This window comes from Mirounga leonina, unplaced genomic scaffold (assembly GCF_011800145.1).
Source record: "Mirounga leonina isolate KUSES-001 unplaced genomic scaffold, KU_Mleo_1.0 Mir_125, whole genome shotgun sequence".
Lineage (NCBI taxonomy): Eukaryota > Metazoa > Chordata > Mammalia > Carnivora > Phocidae > Mirounga > Mirounga leonina.
The window spans coordinates 48,770,964-48,793,444 of record NW_023270305.1 but is presented as its reverse complement, the minus strand read 5'-3'; the positions used below and the strand labels follow the sequence as shown (position 1 = coordinate 48,793,444).

The 22,481-nt window shown below is 36.9% G+C and overlaps 1 protein-coding gene and 1 pseudogene across 2 annotated transcripts in view; one reads left to right on the top strand and one right to left on the bottom strand.

The window, feature by feature from the left end:
• Positions 1–3,229: 3,229 nt before the first annotated feature.
• Positions 3,230–7,160, bottom strand: LOC118007554 (annotated as a pseudogene).
• A 214-nt stretch (positions 7,161–7,374) lies between these two features.
• The window catches only part of ACTR2 (actin related protein 2), a 37,423-nt gene continuing 22,316 nt past the window's right edge, over positions 7,375–22,481 (top strand). Inside the window, exons 1-4 of one of the 2 annotated variants that reach the window (XM_035001411.1) lie at positions 7,375–7,569; positions 14,356–14,466; positions 16,462–16,476; positions 19,868–20,083. In XM_035001411.1, coding sequence (XP_034857302.1) covers positions 7,522–7,569; positions 14,356–14,466; positions 16,462–16,476; positions 19,868–20,083 — 390 coding nt within the window. In that variant the 5' untranslated portion in view covers positions 7,375–7,521. The remainder of the gene's footprint in view (positions 7,570–14,355; positions 14,467–16,461; positions 16,477–19,867; positions 20,084–22,481) is intronic. The other variant, XM_035001413.1, reaches the window with a different exon arrangement.

Below are 22,481 nucleotides of genomic sequence, written 5' to 3'. Positions count from 1 at the left end.
CCATTCTACATTCTCACCAGCACCATTTTACATTCCCACCAGCAATAGACAAGAGTTCTAATTTCTTCACATTCTTGTCAACCCTTGTTATTATCTGTCATTTTGATTACAACCATCCTAGTGAGTGTGAAGTGAAACCTCACTGTAGTTTGCATTTACCTGATGGTTTCTTTGATACTAATCAAGCTAAATTCTTTTCACGAGCTTATTGGCCAATTTGTATACCTTCTTTGGGTAAATGTCTATTCAAATCCTTTTCCTATTTTCAAATTGGTTTAATTATTTTTATTATTGAATTTTAAAATTTCTTTATATATGCTGGATACAAGTCCCTTATCAGGTACACAATTTGCAGGTATTTTCTCCCATCCTGTGAGTTGTCTTTTCACTCATTGGATGGTATCTTTTGTAGCACAAATGTTTTTAATTTTGATTAAGTCCAACTTGTCTATTTCTTCTTTTATTGCTTGTGCTTTTGTATCACATCTAAGAAACCATTGCCTAATTCAAGGTTATAAAGATTTACCCCCTGTGGTTTTTTAAAAAAGATTTATTTATTTGAGAGAGAGAGAAAGAGCAGGAACGGGAGGGGCAGAGGGAGAGATCTCAAGCAGACTCCACACTGAGCTCAGAGCCAATGTGAGGCCTGATTTCACGACCGTGGGATCATGACCTGAGCCCAAACCAAGAGTCGGACACTTAACCAACTGTGTCACCTAGGCACCACTACCCCCTAAGTTTTTAAAGAGTTTCATAGTTTTACCTCTTAAATTTACATCTTTGATCTATTTCAAGTTAATTTTTGTACATGGTGAGATGAGGGGAGAAATATGAACCTTTTGAATGAAGAATATCACAACTAAAATGCCAACTAAAACTATAGCTTATACACACTAAGTGCCTATGAGATTTGTTTTTTGATTTTAAAAAATCATTTAATTAACCCAGTTTTAAAACTATAATTTTTCCATTGGAAAGCAACTGCAGTGGCTAATTAGGTCAAAACCTATTAGCTTTGGAAATGAGAAATTATGGGTCAGGCAAACGACTTGATTGTTTTCCGATCCAGTCAGGCAACAATCATTGATGACTGCTTAAACTATTAAGTGGCAAGCTCATGGGGAGCTCTGTAATATATCATTCGATAAAACCAAAATCCACTGAATAACCTTAACATCACTAACTCTGGGACATCCACACATTGTGTTTCTTCAAATGTGATGCAATAGGAAGTACATCTCACTGCCCATGAAATACTTTTACCAAATAGTTGAACCTACATCTAATCAAACTTCTAGATCTAACCACCAATTTCTAGACAACATGGAAGCTAGAGGAATAAGACAAACAACATTGCATGGATACAATCAGCCAAATCCAGAATCGGGACATTCCAGAGGACAAATGATCCAGGTTCTTCACCCAAAATATGGTGTAAGAAAAGAGAGAGGGAAGTGTCATAGACTAAAATAGGCTTAAGAGACATATCAACTGAATGCAATGTGCAGGACTTATTTAGATCCTGATTGAAAAAAACCAAATGAAAGAGAAGAGGACATTTTGGAGACAACCGGGGAAAGCTAAATATGAATTAAGTATTAGGAGATAATAAGAATTTGTTAATTTTGTTGGCTATAATAATGTTATTGTGATTATGTTTTTAAAAGTCAGTATGTGTTAGAAACACATACTGAAGTATACAAAGGAGGTAAGGTATGATCCCTGAGATTTGCTTTAAAATACTCCAGCAAACAAGAACAACAAAACTGTGTGTGGAGGGAAATTGATGAAACAAGAACAGCAGAAAGCCGATTGTTGCAGAAGTTAGCTGAAGTTAGCTGACGGGCTTATAGGGTTCATTTTACTATACTATACTTTTATATGTGTTCGAAATTTTCCACAATAAAAGCCAAAAACAGTAATCAGATTGATTATTAACCTAGGGGTGCCTGGGTGGCTCAGTCAGTTGAACATTCGACGCTTGATTTCAGCTCAGGATGTGATCTCAGGATGTGATCTCAGGGTTGTAAGATCAAGCCCTGTGTTGGGCTCCACACTCAGAGTCTGCTTGAGATTCTCTCTCTCCCTTTCCCTTTGCCCCTCTCCCCAATAATGCTCTCTCTAAAATAAATAAAATCTTTTTTAAAAAACCCTTAAAACTATTTAATCATAAAACACATAAATTCTTCAGAATTATTTTCCTCTAACCCTGAGATGTACTTATGTTATACAGGAATCCAAAAACAAGTAAGAGGCTAAATGAATTCAGAAAAAGGGCACTTGACTGGCTCAGTCTGTAGAACATGTAACTGTTGATCTCAGTGTCATGAGTTCAAGCCCCACATTGGGCAGGAGTCTACTTAAAATAAAGAAATAAATAAAGTCAGGAACTTGGATAGTAAAGCATTTAGTTTATTAACTTTCATAATATTTATTTCCTTCCCCAACAGAGTTATGGAATCATAAATCACAGATTCCTACTTTTGTGTGTGTGCATATGTGTGTATAACAATTGTACTCTTTCTAGGCTAGATCTAAATCAAGGCAATAACATTATTTATAGTATTGCAAGATTTTTGCTTGGTTCCGATATCAATTCAATGTTAATTTTATATTATCAAAAGCAAAGGATGTCCATGTAACACATCCTGTCTATAGTACCATCAAATGCCATAACAACATTATGCATAAACATCACTTAAAAATGTAACCAACCACAAGAAAGCAATCATACAAATCCAGGACATGGAACATTTCTATAGCCAAATGATCTGAACTCTTCAAAAAGTTAATGCCATGAAAAAAAAGTGGGATGACTATTCTAGATTAAGAGATTAAAGAGATTAACAAGGGGTGCTGGGGTGGCTCAGTCAGTTGAGCATCTATGCTTAGTTTCTGCTTAGGTCATGATCTCATGGGAGCCCACCCAAGGCTCCATGTTCAGCATGGGGTCTGCTTGAGATTCTCTCTCCCTCTGCTCCTCCCACTTGTGCTCTCTCTCTCAACTAACTAACTAAATAAATCTTTTTTAAAAAAGAGAGAGACATAACAACAAACACAATCTCTGAACCTTGATTGGATCTTGGTTTAGGAAGAAAAACAGCTATAAACGTGGTAGGGACAACTGGGGAAATACAAATATGGACTGGATGTTAGATGATATGGAATTACTGCTTATTTTTCCTAGATATAATGATACCGTGGTTTTGTAAAAGATGGCATTTGTTCTTCAAGTGGACCTGCTGAAGAATTTAGGAATGTAGTCCACTATCCAAAACATTAAAGCATTGACAAAGAAGAGGGCGATCAGCAGGACGATGGCTACTTTCAGATCTGGGTTTTCAATGGCTCAATGGGCCACCTTTTTCCACTGAAGTATGAAGAGGACAGTGAAGGTGACAGACTTTTCAAAAATCATGACCAAGATGTAAAAGCACACTGCTGGACCTGGGCTACACACTGCAGAAGGTCTCCACATTCATCCAAACACAGGGGCTCCCACTGCTACTACTCGACCAAGATGCTCATGGCCTGTACGCCCACATAGATGAGCAACTTGCCAAAAGTTGTGTCCCAAGAGGAAGGTGATGTGAACAAGGGACCTCTTCGATGAGATCTGCTAGGTACACATTTGCAAAGTGGATGAACAACATTCCTATAACTTGTTTGGAAGTGTCTAAAAACCATATCCTCAAAAGGGACGTCTTTCATGATTTGGTTCTTTGGTTTGAGCATCAACATGCTGAAGGCCACTGCACGTAGCAGCCCTCGCAAGAAAATGCCAAAACTGTGCAGGAGTGCAAGCCTCTTGCCTTGCAGTTCCCACCAGCCTTGAGGGCAGCCTGCGTGGCAGTCCCAGCTGGAGTGCCTAGGGGGCCCTGCATTGCCAGCCTAGCAGAGGAGCACAAGCCCCAGGCCACCCATGGCCTTGCTGCCTGCAGGCCACCACTCTCATTATGATTTTAATTTGTATTTCCCTAATGATTAATGATGTTGAGTATCTTTCCATGTGCTTATTAGCCATTCATAAAACTTTTTGGGTGAAATGTCTATTCAAATTTTTCACCCCCTTTAATATTAGGTAATTTGTCTTATTATTGTTATGTGTTCTTAATTTATTCTGGAGACAAGTTCTTTGTTGGATATGTAATTTGCAAAAATCTTTTGTCTTTTGGTTTTCTTAATACATGAATTGAAAGTTTTAAATTTCTGTTAAGTCCAATTTATCATTTTTTTCTTTTTTGAATCATGATTTTGGTGTCATATCTAAGCAATCTTTGCTTAACTCAACATCAAAAGATTTTTGTCTTTTTTTCCAGAATTTATGGTTTTAGCTCTTCTAAATTTATTTATTTTTATCTTTTAATTTTCTAAAGATTTTTTAAGTAATCTCTACACCTAATGTGGGGCTCAAACTCACAACCCCAAGATCAAGTGTTCCATGCTCTTCCAGCTGAGCCAGCCAGGCTCCCCAGCTCTTCTAAATTTAAATTTATGATCCATTTGAATTAATTTTTGTGTTTAGCGTGAGGTAAGGATCAAAGTTCTTTTTTTCCCTCCACATATAAGAATATCCAGTTGTCCAAGTACTATTTGTTTAAAAAAAGATTACCCTTTCCCCATTGAATTTTTTTTACCAGATTTGTTGAAAATCAATTGACCATAAATATAAGTTTATTTCTGTGCTGTCTATTCTGTACCATTGATCTATATGTCCATCCTTATGACATTATCATACTGTCTTCATTACTGTAGCTTTATAATAAGGTTTGAAATCAGTGGAAGTCTGCCAATTTTGCTTTTCTTTTTCAAAATTATTTTGGCTATTCTGGCTCTTCTGCATTTCTATATAATTTTTAGGATCAAACTTGTCAATTTCTAAAAAGAAAAAAACCTGCTGGGGTTTTGATAGAGATTACATTGGAATTTATAGATCAATTTGAAGAGAACTGTCATTTTAATAATGAGTGTTGAATCCATGAACATGGTATGTTTACTTATCTAGATCTTCTTTGATTTCTCTCAGCAGTGTTTTGTAGTTTTCAGTATATAGGTCTTGCATTAAATTTATTTGGATTTTTCTGATGTTCTTTCATTTTCAGATTGTTCACTAATGACATGTAACAATATATTGATTTCTGTTATGTAGACCTCATATCCTATGACCTTACTAGACTTAATTTTTTTAAAGCCCTCATTTCTCATGTGTAAAATGGGGATATCTACATAGCAAGATTTTTATGTGGAATAATATACATAAAACCATGACAGAGGAATAGAAATGAAGTCTCCCAACCCTCCTCCCCCAAAATAATCGCCTAAAATGTGTGATCAGATTATTTTGAGGAAAGTGAAATGACCAGGTCTTGCCTGGTATAGAAGGCAGGAGCCTGTCACCAATAGTACTGCATCTGAATTTGCATAATCAAGGGTTTGCTGCATTTTCATTAGTACAATGAATAGATGTTGATATTTTCTATCATCTGCATATGCTGTTTTTATAATGGAAAAAAACAAAAAATGTAATTTCTTAAAAAGTAAAAAAGAAAGTATGAAACTTAATTTCATAGAGAGGAAAAATAAAAGGACACAGCAATGCTTGAGTTCAGTGTGCTGAGACCAAATAAATATACTTCAAGGAAAATTGTACAGTGCCAGGCACTGGGGCCACAAAAGGAAGATGTGCAGTTTATGAACTAATGCACTGTTCAGCAGACTGAGGTACCTCAACAACTACTGAAGCAGGTGCAGAGAAGACATATTTCCCTGAGGCCTCCTATCCATCCTAATTTCTCAAACTTTCAACTACTATGGCAGCTTTAGTCTATTTTATATGTTGAGGTTCCATATAAGATTAAATTTGAGGGGCACACCTGGGTGGCTCAGTCAGTTAAATGGTGGGCTCTTGATTTTGACTCAGGTCATGATCTTAGGGTCCTGGGATTGAGCCCTGCCTGCATCAGGCTCCACACTCAGCAGAGAGTCTGCTTAAGGATTCTCTCTCTCCCTCTGCCTGCCCCCCATGCTCCAGGACTCTTTCTCTAAAATAAATTAATAATTTTTTTAAAAAAAGATTAAATTGTAATAAAGCCACCTATGCCTTTATAAAGGTTTGAAAACCACTGGTCTAATAAAAGAACAAAATGAAAACTGAGAGGTAGCCTAGTCTTACAATACTGGACTGAGGGGTTCATGATCCAAGTTTTATTCTAGTCACTGCACACGTACAGCCATGTGAAGGGCACAATTCTAGTTCTCACCTCTCAAAAATGTTGGTATTTTTTCAAGATAAATTTTAATATCACTCATCCAATATTTGTTGAATGTCATAAGCACAATAATATTATTCATATATCCATGGTAAACTAATTAGTGAAGAAAGAGAGTAAAGAGCATCTTGAAGGTTATTGCAAAGCCTTCATAGATGTGACAACTGGGTCTTAGAGCATGAGCAGAAGTCTCTTGATCGATTAAAAAAAAAGGAGAGCCATTATAGGTAGAAAGAATTATACATTTAAATGTATGTAAATAATAATCAATAGCTACCACTGAATAGATACTTACTCTATGCACAGAATTTTATCCTCACAACCACCCATAGAACTAGAGGTTAGTATTCTTATGCATAGGCAAGGATAAATCCAAATCACAGAATTCTTGAGTGGCAGGGCCATATTTGAAACTAGGGTTGTCTGATTTCAAGGCCAAGACTCTGGGTTCAAACACGTACATACAGTGAAGAGGTGTGAAGCAACATGGTGCTGCTGGAAGGGAAGTGGTGAGCGAGGGGGCTGAAAAGGTAGGCGCTCACTCCCGCTCACTTGACTAAGGGCAAATTGGGCAAAAAAGAGTTGGGCTGGAATTGGAGGTATCGGTATAAACGCATGACTTCATGTGTGTCTATCCATCCCAGCTCTGATCCCTGAAGAGGCCTGGAAGCAATGACACACCAACCTATGTTCAACAGTGGGGTCAGCGTGGATGTCGAGGTTTCTTTCCCCCGCTTTCCACCCTACAGGCTGTCTCCTCTCCCCACATTCCACTGCCATCTCGCACAGATTCGGTGTCCTTCACCTCCCTGTCCCTTTTGCAGACGGGTAAGCGGGCCCTTCAACTCCTACAGCGCCTTTGGCCGCAACGTCCACTAGATCTGCCGCCATTAAGGCCCCGCGAAGCTCCGGAAGCTAGAAGCAGTGGGGAAGAACCCGGGTGGGCGGTGACCCCTACGGCTGAGCCGGAGCCGAAGCTGAAACCGGAGTTGTGGGCGGGGCCTCGACACTTCTCCGTCTCTTATTGGATATCACTACTGCCAGTTTCGGCCTCCTCCCTCCCATTTCCCCACCCCTTCCGTGCAGACTGTACCTTAAATGGCGGGTGGGGCTTAGCTGCGACTTCCGGTTGGGGGAAAAAAGTTGGGCCGAAGGAGGGGCCGTGGAGAAGGAGGAGGAAGAGGAAAGGGCCCGGCAGCAGGGGCTGTAGGTCGTTCGGCGGCGGCGGCGGCGGCTCTCTTCCGGGCGGACGATGGACAGCCAGGGCAGGAAGGTGGTGGTGTGCGACAACGGCACCGGGGTAAGCGCCCGGCGGTGAAACCGTGGCCACATGCCCGGGCGGGGATGTGCTAGTGGCGCTTGGGCCCTCGGCGCCCGAGGTTGCACCCCTGGGCCCGAGGGGCGCGGGAGAGCGCTTCCGGCCTTCGCGGGCGTGGGGAGGGAGCGGACTGAGCCCAGTCCTGGTCTCCCCGGCCCTGCCACCTTCGCAACTCGGGGTGAGGGCGGCGGGCAAGGCCGACGCTGGAGGGGGATCCAGCCCGCTGCCCTACGGTGGCCGGCTCCGCGCCCCAATGGGAACAATTGGGCTGAAGGGCTGGAGGGGTGAAAGACTGGGTAGGTTTGTTCGATAAGGGTTCCATTTCCCAGGGTTACTGGTTCTGTAGAAAGGAGAAAGACCCAGAGGCCTTCCTCTTCCTGTATAATTGAAGATACCGAAAGGGAGGCAGGAAACGGGTTTAAAGAAAAAAAAAAAGGGGAAGTGCTGTCATGCAACGAGCCGCAGCCCTTTCGCAGTTTTTGGGGCGGGGAGGGGGGGCAGTTGAGCAAAGCATCATTTACTTTTTGTTCTGCATGCTGGGAATTTGGCCTCCGTGCAGCCCCGCAGAGACAGTATGTTGTATTGATCTTGGGAGATCTAGGACCCCGTTAAGGCCCAAGTGTTAATTGTGGACCTTGGGGGAAGTCAACCAATTTTGGTATCCCCTCCCCCATTTTTTTCCCTTAGATGCAGAACACAGATCATGTTAGTCTTTAAGATTCAAAAAGGCAAATGATTGTAAAAATCTGGCTAAAACACTGATTTGAAAGTTGTTGCTTTCAAACCTCCCTCCCCTCGCCCCCATTAAAGAATAACTTATTTGGAGTAGCACATTAGAAGATAGAAATGTTACTTATTTGGGATGAGTTCTGTAGTGATCATTTCCCCCTACATTACAATGATTACTAACCATTTTGGAGTTGCAATATTTTGTGACTTTTCTTTTTCCATAAATGTGACGTATAAATTAAAATAGGCTTCCAGTTATGGAGTGAATAAATCACAGGGATGACAAGGACTGCATAGGAAATATAATCAGTGGTATTGAATAGCATTATATGGTAGCTACACCGGTGGTGAGCATAGCATAACAGAATTGTCAAATCACTATGTTGTACACCTGAAAAAAAAAAAAAAAAGATTTTACTTGAACTTTAAAACATTTTGGAAACTGGATTGTTGAGGGGAAAAAGGGAGCTGATATTTACTGACATAATACTGCCCTTACTGTGCTACAGACTTTTACAGGCAATAATTATACTAGTTTTATATGAACTAAGTTAAAAACACGATAGTAAGAAGAGTTATAATGGGACATCCGTACAAAATGGGATACTTAAAAAGAAAGATCCACCACTGTGGAAACATATCTAAAATTTATTGTTAAGTTAAAAAAAAGTTTTAGAATGATCCCATTTATGTGACTGTTCTGGGTCCACAGACTTGTACATGAAAGTTTCAGAGGGAGAGGTATGTTCGAAGCGGTTACTTGTGAGCCTGGGGGATAAGAGTGAGGGAAGATGGGAAAGACTTCATGACTTTTCTGAATTATTGGGAAGTGTTCTGTTTTGTTTTTTAACAAAACATGTGAGACTGTCTTTAAACCAAATTAACTATAAACATTTCTTACCTTTTTTTTAAAGATTTTATTTATTTATTTGACAGAGAGAGACACAGCGAGAGAGGGAACACAAGCAGGGGCAGAGGGAGAGGGAGAAGCAGGCTTCCTGCTGAGCAGGGAGCCTGATGCGGGGCTCCATCCTAGGACCCTGGGATCATGACCTAAGCCAAAGGCAGACTCTTAATGACAGCCACCCAGGCGCCCAACATTTATTACTTTTACAGCTAAAACTCAGTTAAAGGTGCTTAAAAAAAAAAACAAAACAGTAGCCGGATTCCCCCTGTAGTCTCAAATTGACCTCTAAATAAATTTAAACTTTAAAAATGGAATTTAAACTGTTTTAAAAAATATGTCTGATACTCTCTTTAGAAATCAGAGCCAGTTATATTTCAATAGATTCCTCCTCTTTGAAGGGTAACGAGCTCTGTATTTATAGTGTATGAGTTTTTCCATTCAATTAGAATAGGATTGTTAGCCATGAGTTCATTTTTGTTACTATTTCGTCAGTTTACCTGAGTTAGAAAGCTGATTATATGTTAATGATTAGGCTTATGGCTAATCCATAATTTAAGAATCTTGTATCTTAAGAGATCAGTAAAGGAAAAATGTACTTAATTTGAACAAAATTTATGTATTTGGTGTTACATTTCTAGTTACTTTAAAATTTTATCCAGATTTTCTATAGACATGATTGGCTTCAAATAAAGAAACAGTTCTGATGTAATATGTAGCTAGGAATGCTGTGATATTTCTGAAAATTTAGAAGATTCTAAATACAGAAATTATTTCTTACTTCTTATACTTCATAGTCCTCTTGATTTTGTTTAGGTACCTGAAGCTATACTGAATTATCTACAACTAAATATTACAGAAGGTGTTCAAATTTAATTTCTAAAAACTTGTGTAAATAGTTGTTACCCTAAAGCAACTGGCCTCTTACACATTTTAGGTTTTAGACTTACAGGCTATTTGAGAAATTGATTTTTTTTAACTAGGCCCTAATTGGAATGCTCCGAGTGGGTGACTCTTATGATCGCATGCCAGATGTTGGTCCTGCCTCTCTTCCCCATTAGCTCCCAAATAGACCAGGGTCTCTCTTTAGGGTGGCTTAGAGGAGGAAAACTTACCTGATTCCAATAATTTATGCATTTCATCTTCATAACCATTCAAACCTAAAATAGCACTTCCATCTAAATAGAGCCACTGAAAATGGCCAGACAGATGAAAATCTGGAGATCTGCTTAGGTTTAGGTGTCTTTCAAGAGTTGGGTCCAGGCCCCTGGTGTGTATTGCTACCAAACTTGGGTGATCTCATCAGCATTAAGATAGTTCACTGACAGGGAAGACTCCTGTGCTTAATGTGTGACTGGTAGAATTTTTAGGGTCTAATGATACAAAGTAGCTTATAGTGCTAGGATAATTATGCTTTCATTTATAATTCTCACTTTTGTTGTTGCTTATAGCGTGCTTTATCAGATTTATCCTAGTTTATATGTTGAATTTAGGAGTCCTTGAAGTAGGAACAAACCAAAAACAAATTTGGCTTCACTCTGCAAAATGCTTTGAAATAGAATAAATTCTTTTGTGGCTTAAGATGAGAATAATCACTAGGTAATTAAATTAATGAGCATATCAATACCATCAGATTAAATTAATAAAGGAAAAATACAAATTAAATAAGCTCAAATGGAATTTATAAATCCCAGTTTATTTTTTGGGGGGAGAAAGGTACTTTTAGAGCAAATGTAGTTGCATTTTTTTCTGCATTTTTGCTTGAAAGAACATTATACTGTTCATGTTCTTACCATTTGATGACTCAGTGGCAAGTAAGGGAGCCAGTTCAAACCACAGTGCTAAGAAGAGGAAACTATATATGGTAAAATCTATTTCTTAAACACAGCCTTCTTGCACACAATGAGAGAACGAAGTCCAAGTCTTAAAATGATTAGACTGGGGGAGGTATTGCAAGGTTAAAATGATACCAAATGATACCAAATGAGTAGTTTAGAAAAGAATATTTCTTTGCATTTTATCACATGAATTAGATTTTTTTTTAAAGTACTGACTTTTTGCAAGAAAGGAAATGCCAAATTGTGTCCTCATTTTATGTTATTAAGAAATAGATTATTTTAATTAAATTCTTGTTATAGCTATTAATGCTTTCACATTTGAAAGAATGTGAAATAGTGCAGCTCTTGTCATTTTGACCGAGTATCTAATACCCTGTAGGAGTGCTAGTGCTGGATTACTAGGCAGCATCTACTTCCAGTAAGCCACTGCTTAAGCTGAATAAGTAATTTCATTAATAAGTGATTGATAATATTTAATTTGAATTAAATGCCAACTTTCCTTATTTTGTAAAGCAGAGGAATAAGTGGGTTTACAATTGTTTTTATAGTTTCAGGGGGTCTCATATTTCAGGGAGGTCTTTTTACCTTGGTCACTTGGCAAATATTTCATCCCTTAAAATATGCTCAAACAGGAATTTTAAGATATAAACCACCCATCTGACATTTATGATCAGTAAACATTGACAAATGTGATTATTTATATATTTGCCATGTTGTGTATTTCTGAGTATGTGTAGTTCAGAATGAGAGGGGAAGCATGTCAACCTTCACAGCCTCCTTCCTCCCTGTACCAGGATTTGATTTATTTCCCATGCCAGGCTTGTCCTCCCACCTTCAATTTTTAATATGATTTCTGTCTTAAATCATTTGCTTATATTTAATATGCTGAAGATGGCCCTTACAAACTTGATTCTTTTTTCAGTCATTCATTCTATAATTTTCTTTAAAAACATTTATAACTATATAAGTGAGCATTTTCAGCCTGGAATGGACACTTTTGACCCACCCAGTGTCTTATCTGTTCATTATTTTGAGGTAAATGTAAGAATTTAATATCTGCTTTCTGCATTTGGGATATAAGGTAAATTATGACTAATGCTGGTATTAGGCTGATGATCATGATAAATTTTATTCATATAGAAATTTGGGTATGGTTGGGGCACATGGGTGGCTCAGGTTAAGAACCTGCCTTCAGCTCAGGTCATGATCCCAGGGTCCTGGGATCCAGCCCCACATCGGGCTCCCTGCTCAGCATGGAGCCTGCTTCTCCCTCTCCCTCTGCCTGCAGCTCCCCCTGCTCGTACTCTCTCTCTCTCTCTCTCTCAAAGAAATAAATAAAATCTTTTTTTTTTTTTTTAAGATTTTATTTATTTATTTGAGAGAGAGAGAATGATAGAGAGAGAGCACGAGAGGGAAGAGGGTCAGAGGGAGAAGCAGACCCCCTGCCGAGCAGGGAGCCCAATGCGGGACTCGATCCCGGGACTCCAGGACCATGACCTGAGCCGAAGGCAGTCGCTTAACCAACTGAGCCACCCAGCGCCCCGAAATAAATAAAATCTTAAAAAAAAAAATTTATTCCTATGTCATCATATCCTACTATTGCCTTGAAAGATAATCCAGTAAGAATTGTATCATAGTTTTAGAAACGGGTAGCTATAACTGAAAAATACCCTAGCCTTGGTGGCTCAGAGGTTAACAGACCAGGACTAGGTTTTGTGGGTTTGGAAGAAAATGTATATGAGCGGTATGTTTTATGTAGATTCTAGAATGTAAATGTGAACTGAGAGGATAGGAATTCAGGTGGTATTTCAGACAGATTTTTCATAGCTTTAATCTGCATAAGTCATGACTTTAACATATTTTAAAAATTCTATTTATAAAAGACTTGAAATTCACTTGAAATTCTGGATGGCAGAATGTTCTAGGCTATTTAAAATTAAATGTGGTTCATCAACATTCCCAACAAGGTTGGTGTTAGAGATCTTTGAAATATGAAAATTCTATATTTTGGTGGATTACTTAAAAGTCAGTAAATTTAAGATTGTTGCTAAGTTTTACCACCATCAAATAAAACAGTTCCTTGTACAAAGTAGCTTTCTGTCAAGGGGTAGGTTAATAGTTTCTGTCAGCCTTTTTGTTATTACTGTCATGTGTCACACTCAGATACTGTTTTTCTCCTTAATTCTTTTCAGAGAATGTATGGTGCCTGGAGCCATGAAACAATGTACTTTTTCTCAACATGAAACATATTCTCTGTATTAAAATAATCCTAGTATTGTACTCCCAAATCAACAGCAAAACTTTTAATTTTTATTGATCATTGATATAGTATGCACTTCCGATGTGCCAGACACTGTTCTAGGCACTTGAGATTCATCAGTAGACACAAAAATCCTTACACAGTATAACTTACGTGAAAAAGACTTGTTAAAGAAGAGGGTAGAGATTATGATTATTTTTCCTGGTCTGTAGCTTCCTCCTCCTACACTGAAGTTTTGAATTGCATTTTCCTTGCAATGTCTGCTCTTAAAAATAAGACTGAACAGACTGTATTACTGGTACAAGAATTAAAAACCCTTGGTTCTATTTTCAGTTTTACTGTAGTTGTTAAATCACTTAGCGTATCAGTTTCTTACAAAGTATTATCAGAGTCAGTGTTATGCCCTCACTGGAGAACTACACTATCCAAATATAAAATTCTGGTTACCTGGTATTACTAAATACATATATCTAAATAGAAAAGTGTAAACAGTCAAAAATGCCCAAAATGGTTTTTTTAACGTGATGCTAGTCCAGATGCCATTTTCTCCCCCGCTTTGGTTAAATGTTGCTTAAGTAAATTGCCAGAGATAAATGAAAGCCTGCTTTAGAATTGAAGCATTAGTTCTGTTCAGTTTCTAACATTTCTCTTTGTAAAAAATTCTTAGCATTTGTTGAGTGAATCTGTCCATTTCTCACTTGTGTGACCACTGTGTGCTAAGATCTTTTTGAGGCATTTGGACTCCACCATGAACTGCTCAGCTTAAGCTTCCTGCTTTCCTGAGACATTCCCTGTAGTGGGGAGACTTGTGCACTAAATAAGCAGTTAACTGGTAAATAAACATGAACTCTTAAGTAGTCAATGCCATAAAGGAAATAAAAGGAGGATAAGATAGATTGGGTAACTACTTCAGATAATTTGAAAGCACCAAAAGTTTAAAATATTGTATAAATGCAAAGTGGTATTTTCCAGATGCTGTTTTTAAATGGACATGGTAAATACCTTGACACTGACCCACTTTTACTGTTCTCTTCCAGTTTGTGAAGTGTGGATATGCAGGCTCTAACTTTCCAGAACACATCTTCCCAGCTTTGGTTGGAAGACCTATTATCAGATCAACCACCAAAGTGGGAAACATTGAAATCAAGGTAATATTTTATTTATTGATAAATGAGGATCAAAACTTGTGGGGTGTTCTTTGAATTAAGTAGTTTTAAGATCTGATACCATGAAGAGCAAAGAGGCAGAATATCTTATATTTTTAATTTATATCAACACTTGAAGACACAAAAACTGAAATGCCATTGCTCTCTGAATGGAGTAAAACTCTTATTAATATTTTTATATTGATGTGAATATTGTATTAGAGACTTAAAGCCCTTATTACATATAATGTTTAAAAGAAATAAGCCTGATACTTTTATGTCTTTCAGTTCCATATATTTTTCATTATATGTTAGTGTCTATTTGGGACCTAAGACTTTTCCTTCCTTCTCATGCCCTGATCGTCCTACTTTTAATGTAACTAGTCAGGAAAACACAGGCTATAAATCTTATTGGTTCCTTTTTTCACTAATATAGTAACTGATTTCCATAATGTACAGGAAGAAGCAGTGCAAGTCTTGAGTTGGCCTTGCATTATTTATCTTACTGTAAGGAGAGAGGAAGAAGGTTGTCATTGCCTACTCACTGTACTTAACATGAGAGACTGGACATTAAGGATGACAGATTTTTCTCCGTATTAAAGGAATTGGAAATCAAGTGGGAATTACAATATTTTAAAAGAAAAAAATAGAATAATCAAAAGGACAGTGGTCACCAGTTGACTTAAATTCTTAAGGTGGCCTAGGGATCAGATTATTAAAAATGCAGTCAAATTGAGGGGCCCTTTTATTGAATTATTTGTGAACAAGCTAGCATTGTTGGTCCTATCTGGATAGTCTTTGGCAGAACTTCAGTTAGATTATGAGTCATTTGAAATACGAGTTAAGTGTACCTCTTTGGGATATTTGTTTGAGATATCTAGGAAGGTAGTAATAGCTAGGAGATATTTGCTACTTGGTAGCTCTCTGCTCTTGGTACTAGAGAATTGAGTTACACAATGAATACAAATGCCAACTGAAACTGAGGTTCTGGGTTAAATTTTTAAAGACTTAAGGTAGTGAATGATTCTGACCTCTGTTTTGTTATTTTACAATCAAATGGGACATTCGGTATGATAATTTTTTTTTCAAGGTCTTTTGGGAAATTTGGGGGATACCTTATTCTCTTTTTGTGAATGCCTTTCATTCTGATTGAATTTAATCTTAAATGAACGACTTAGCCGATACTTGTGATAAGGACAGTCACACTTTTTAGTCAGTATCAGGCTTTTAAAGAATGTCTCTTTTTTATATACTTTATGGATAATAACATTTTTGAGGTGTACAGATACATCATATATAACCATTTTATTCCCTAACATGGCACAAATGATTACATATCTTTTCACTCCCACTTTCTTGCTTTTTAAGGCCAAGTGATGGAAATGAAACTAGTCTATATCCTAAGACATTTTTGCTAAGGAATTCCCCAGTAGCATTTGCTTGTATGGTTTGTCATTCTGTGTTCTGTTGGCTCAGTTCTGTTCAATCTGCTCAATCTTTTAAGTCTCTCTAGTTAATTTGTTCTTCCAGTAGAAAATAGTAAAAGAAATCTGTGTCAAATTTAACTTGACTACTAGAGCTTAGAAAAAAACCACTCTAAACTCACCCTCTACCTACTCAGCTAGATCTTTTCTGTTATTTAATTTCCTTAATTAAGGTTCTTAAATTCAGTAATGAATTAAAGAAACTTGACTTTTTGGAATTCCTATGCCTAGTGGATTGACTTATACTTTTGTGTTTTGTTAGCTGAAATGTGATAGACTAAAAACTGGAAATTTAAATTGTTTAATGAGTTAATTTTCATTCAGGAGTAATAACTGTCCATGTTAATTTGGCCCTAATTATTAACTCCGTAAAATATAGTACTGCATCTGACCTCTACCTAATTTGTCTCTATTGCTTGTATGTTTAAAAATTTCAGTGAGGATTTTATTTAGGCCTTTTCTGACTCTTACTTCTACCTTCTCTTTCTTCACCTTTCTTGACCTGTTGAAGTAGAATAACAAAAAGATGGTAAGTGAGGTTACACACATGCTCTCTGTTTGTTTTCCACTTTTGCTTGATGGAACAGTAGTTGTTGTTTTGTGTCCCTGTAGTATTGGGGAGGGGGGCAATTCCATATTTTAATTTTAAGTATTTTGATTTTTAACCTTTTTCATTGCTTCAATTTGGTAGCAACTAATTAAGTCCTATACTTTCCTGATTGCATACAATGGACCAGACCAGAACTAATTACTAACACAGTTTTGAATTGTTTTCCTTGTGTTTCTTGTAGATGAATGTTATAATTAAAATGGAATGTGGTGTGCATAATATTAGAAACCAAGTAGCTTTATTTAGAATATGTGTGATCCAGAGAATTGGGGTGAAGTTGTTACATTTGGACAAATCAGTTTTATTGATCAATGTTAAATTGAACATTACCTATCATAGTCTGTAGGTATTTGCATCCAGTTGGGTAGCAAATGTGTAATAAACTGAGTAAAACTTTAATATGCCAATAACTATAGATAGAAAAAAAAGAGGAAAAGAGATTGACTTGTTTCCTATACCATTTTTATTGATGAGCAGATTTTTACAACATTATCTGAGGATAAATAAGAAAAATATGAAAGTCTTATAAGACTTTTCCATAAACAGCAGATCTTCCCCCTAAATAAATACCATTGTGTGGCCCCTTTTTCTTTTGAACTAAAGTACGGGGCACATCCCAGACAATTCACTCTTCTTTATATTTTTCTGTGACAGTCCTTAAGTGCTTCAATAGTGGGTATTTTCAGGTTTGTGTGTTTTTAATACTATTTATAAGCAGTTTTGACAAAGATGAGGCATTTCTAGTGATTTATATTTTAACTAGTAACAGTGTCTTTGTGGAGTTTTCTTTTGGATAAATGAAAACATTTAAATCTGGAAATTCCTATATTTATACTAAATAAAAGATCATGCATTAATCTTAAAATCTTAAGGAGATTGAGTGTATACTTTCAGAGAACAGTGTAGGGTTTATTAACAAACTTTTTTAATGGAATTTCCTTCTTAGGGATTTAATTGTGGTTTTAAAGTATGTTCACTCTGTTTTCCAATTTGAGGTGACATTGTTCAGAATAATTCTTGGCAAATATCTACACTGCCTGCTTTTCATAAAAGATAAATGCCTTTGAAAGAGCATCTCAGACAGTTACTGTGATTTCTCATTCTATTAGGTACCAGGTGGTAGTTCAGGCTTGAAGTCCAGGGATGAGGTGGGTGGTAAAAATCTAAGGTTCTGAGGTATGAGGGCAAGTTACATAAAGCTCTTGGCATTTGTAGTTTTGGGAAGTTGAAATGTTCTAGGGACGATTATATGTTTTATGATTTTTTAAATTAAAATTTTAGATACAAATTTTTTAATTAGGTGCTGAAGCTACTTGAGAATATTTGCACTAATTTCATAGGTTAATACCTGTTTTCCATTTTAACTGTCCTTCCTCTTTGTTCAGAGGGATTGTAAAATATTCAGTGCCAGATGTTTCTTTCAGTTTATTCTTTATAGTATGAATGCTCTCGAAGTAGATAGATGAGGCTTTTATTTTGAGTTCGTATTGGGTCAGACATATGTAAGTCCCTATTCTTGCATGGAAATAAAAGTAAATATTCTGATGAAATCAGATCAGACTTATTGTAAATTTGATGAACTATAGTTGTGAATGTATATTGATTATATAAGCCATCTAATTATCTAATTTATTAACTTTGTACAACACATAGAATGATACATTCTAGAGGAAAGTAAGTAACAAAATTGTGTTTTGTATTTGTTAATGGTTAAAAGTAATGTATGTTCTTACAGGTATAGATTCCCCCCTAACTTTTTATTAAATGTTCAGAACGTATAGCAAAGAACGAATTTTACAGTGAAACCCATACGCCCATCACCTGGATTCTGACATTAATATTTACTCTACTGACATATTACATATTTATTTATTCATCCCTCCATTAGTCTATCTCGTTTTTTGATGTATTTCAAAGTATCAATGTACTTCTCCTAAAGTAATTCAACATATGCATGTCATTGACTAGAATTCACAGATGCAGATTTTTAATTTTCCATTTTCCTATCAGATGATTTTAAACAGTTAATATTTAAGAAATATTTGAATATTTAAGTTGTGGTAAATTAACTTTATAAGAAATTAGTTGCAACAGAGAAGTTTTCGTGAACGTTTCTGGCATCTGCTTTAACTTTGTTTTTCCTTTTTGTTGTTGCTTTCAGTGGATTTTCCAGAAATCTTTTTTTGAGCCCTCACCCTGGTTTACCTCTGATCTTTTTTTAAATTGTTATTTTTAAAAGTTTTAAACTCATATATATTTAAACCTTATTTTGAGACATTTTATGTTAATGTTCTCATTTCCTCATGTTTTAGATTTATGGTATTATAGCAAACAGTAGCTATTTCTGATAGCTTTTTTAAGTTGAATTTATCAGTATATGTAGAAATCAGGATTATTTAATATCTTGACTAGCTGACTTTTAAAATAAGCTTAAATTCTGTGACATCATTAGCCTTATTATACATACAAAATTTGACTTTTCAAATGTGGGTCATCTTAAGTATGCTCTCCTTGGAGACAAGACTTGTGAGTACTCTGCTTCTTGTGTGCTAGCATAGTTTTCCAGTATTATACTTTAAGGTTGGAAATGTTGCTCATGAGCTAATTTTTAAAAATTGTTTCCCTGTGTTTTAATTTTTGATATCTCTACAAATTTCCATTGATCTTGGTGAGGCATATATAGAGACTTAATTTCAATTCTGAGGCATGTGCAGGTAGAGATTTGTGAAATTTGCAAGTTATGTGATGCATATCTGCATTATTACAATATAATAAAGAATCATTTAATTTTTAACTTCTTTCATTATGCTTTGTAGTACATTAAGACGTATCATTTACACTTACCATTTCAATATTTAGTACAAAGAACTGTGCTGCATGCATTGAGCCTTTTTCTACAAGATTTTTTCCCTGATGTGCTATTTCACATATCACAGGCCTTATTTTTTGAACATTTGAGCAAAAGAAACAGATGAAACCTCATACAAAACCCTCCAAAATATGAAAATGTGGGGTTTATTTGTGCTAATGCTCTTCTTTTGGAAACATTTGTATTAAAGGTAAGGTCCATTTATTGATTTAACCCACGTTGTACATAAGAATTTTTATTATTCATGATTAAACTTTCCAAGGCATTGTTCTTGAAAGAAAAGATTTTTTAAACTTGTGGAATGAAGAACTTTATCTGAAAGTGCCAGAAAAATTAAAATTAAATTATTCCCAAGTTTTCCAAAATATCATGAGAATGTAATTTTCTGAAGATATTTTATGCAAAAATTTGGCCTAAAGCCTTGATATTATAATTTTCTAGGATCTTATGGTCGGTGATGAAGCAAGTGAATTACGCTCAATGTTAGAAGTTAACTACCCTATGGAAAATGGCATAGTACGAAATTGGGATGACATGAAACACCTGTGGGATTATACATTTGGACCAGAGAAACTTAACATAGATACCAGAAATTGTAAAATCTTACTCACAGAACCTCCCATGAACCCAACCAAAAACAGAGAGAAGATCGTAGAGGTAAGTGTTTAAATGGGATGTGTATGTATGTGTTTCTGTGATGAGACATTATAGCAGATGTTCTTTCTTTTACCATTGTTAAGGATAAAAGGAATGAAAATAATTGTTCCCCCCCCATCCTGTTTACTGAGCACCTAACTAGTCATTATTTCTAAATAGGCTATATCAGTAAACAAAACCAAGTCCTGCTGCCATGGAACTTATTTTTCTGGCAGGTGACACACCCCCCCCACCCCCACCCCCACCCCACCCCTGCCACCCACAAAGTGAGTTAATTGAATGGTTTGTTAGAAGATAATAGATGCTAAAGAGGGGAAAAGAGCAGGTTAAGGGGGGTGAAGGGGTTATATTTTTCACAGGGTGTGAGAGTAGGCTTCTGAGAGAAGGTGATATTTAAAGAATAAGGGACTCAGCCAGGATATGTGGGGGAAAAGCATTCCAGACAAAGGAAGTAGCTAGGCAGTGTGAAGGTCTTAAAATGGGAACAAGCCTGGTGTATTAAGAGTCAGCAAGGAAGCCAGTACGGGAGAGCAACAGGGGATGAGGTCAGGGAAATAATAGGACAGGATGATCTAGGGCCTTGCAGGCGCTTAAAGAGAATTATTTTTTTACTCTGAGCGAAATGTCCCTTCTGTGTTAGGGACATGCTCCAGTTTAGGTTTCTGTGGCCGCTGTGTTGTGAGTAGACCATAAGGAGGCAAGGGTGGAAGAGAGACCAGTTTGAAGACTTTCAATTATCTAGGCAAAAGATGATGATGGTTAGGATTAGGGGTAATAGCAGCAGAAGTAAAGAGAAGTGGCCAGACTGAATCTGTTTTGAAGGTAGGGGCAAAGCATTTTGTAATGCATTAAATATGGGTAACAGAGGGGAGAGTCAGGGATGACTCCAAAGGTTGTGGCTTGGGCACCTGGAGGATGACATTACCATCAACTGAGATGGAAAAAGACTGAGGTAAGTAGAACAGGATTTGAGGGGAGTGGATCAGGAGTTCAGTTTTGGACATGGTAGGCCCTCATTAGACATCCAGTCAAAAATGTCAGGGAGATAGAGGTGTCCCTCACTTTTCAAAAGTTCATGTTATGCCACTTCACTTTTACCAAAGACCTACATTAGTACCTGTTTTCACTAACTGAAAGAAGCCCGAAGAGGATTTTCACCTGTATGAATAAAGGGGGGAAGCGAAAATTGCATTCAGCATTTGTTTTGCAGCGAGCTAATGTTAGAGGCGGCGTGCACCCAGACCAGCAAGAGTGGCCCCGCCAAACTCGTACCCCAGAACTACACTCAGCATCAAGGCGCCATAGCTTTGAACTGTGTGAGCATCGGTGCTTTATCTCGTTTTATTTTGTGCATCCATTAGCAAGATGTGTCCAAGAAAAGCCTAAGAGAGGTTATTTTTGGGGTTTGGGAACACTGAGTTTTCCATATAAACTAATGGTAACTGCTTCTTTGATTTACAACATTTGAGCTTTACCTAAGATTTCCATATGAATGCTCTACTTTTCAGATAGCAGGGAAACCTGTAAAAGATCAAGTTCAGGAGAAAAGTCTGAGGCTGGAGATAGAAACTTGGGAGTCATCAGGATATAGATAATCAGTTCACCAGGAAAATGGGAGCAGGCAGTGGTGAGAAGGCCAAGGACCAGGGAGGTGGGAGTTAGCGAGAGGAGCTTGAAGGGCTCTAAGGGAAGCAGGTACGGAGAGCAAGAAGTCTGCCTTCTTCATAGTTTAGATAAGTAACTTTTCAAGGTTCTCGTTCATTATATTTTGTTTTATATGAGGTAGGAACTGTATGTCTTTGTCTCTTGTTGTATATGAGGTAAAAGAATAATTTTTTCTGTCTTAGTAGCTTTGCAGATACTACTTAACGTAAATAATTCTGTTTTACTCTATGACCATATTTAGGTGTTGGTGGAAATTTTGGAAGGATTTTAGAAAAGATTGTTGCTAGACAGTATTTTTTAATTCTGGATTAAAACTTAAGTTTTATGTTAAGTGTTTTAAAAACTTAAGATCCTGGTTTTAGTTACAAAATCCATGTCATTCCTTATGGCTTATATCTTAACTATTTCCTGCTCCAGAGCAGCCCTAGAGCTGTGAAACATGGCCCTTGTTATATTAGTTCATATTTTAGTTGCAATTTGTTCTTTCTAAATGACTTATAACTACTAATACTTTGTGATGGGTAAGTAGTCATTTGTAATGGTATTTATTTTTAGCAGTGCATTGTAAAATCAGAGTAGAGGTACTTTTGTATTAAACCAAAAGGTTCCTCCTACACGTGGAAACCTCTTTAGGAAAGCAACACAATGTCAGAATGAAAACCAAGTTTCCTTTCAGATGAAAAGTTAGGGAGATGACATTATACCTGGGTGCCTCTTCCACTAGCCAGCTATT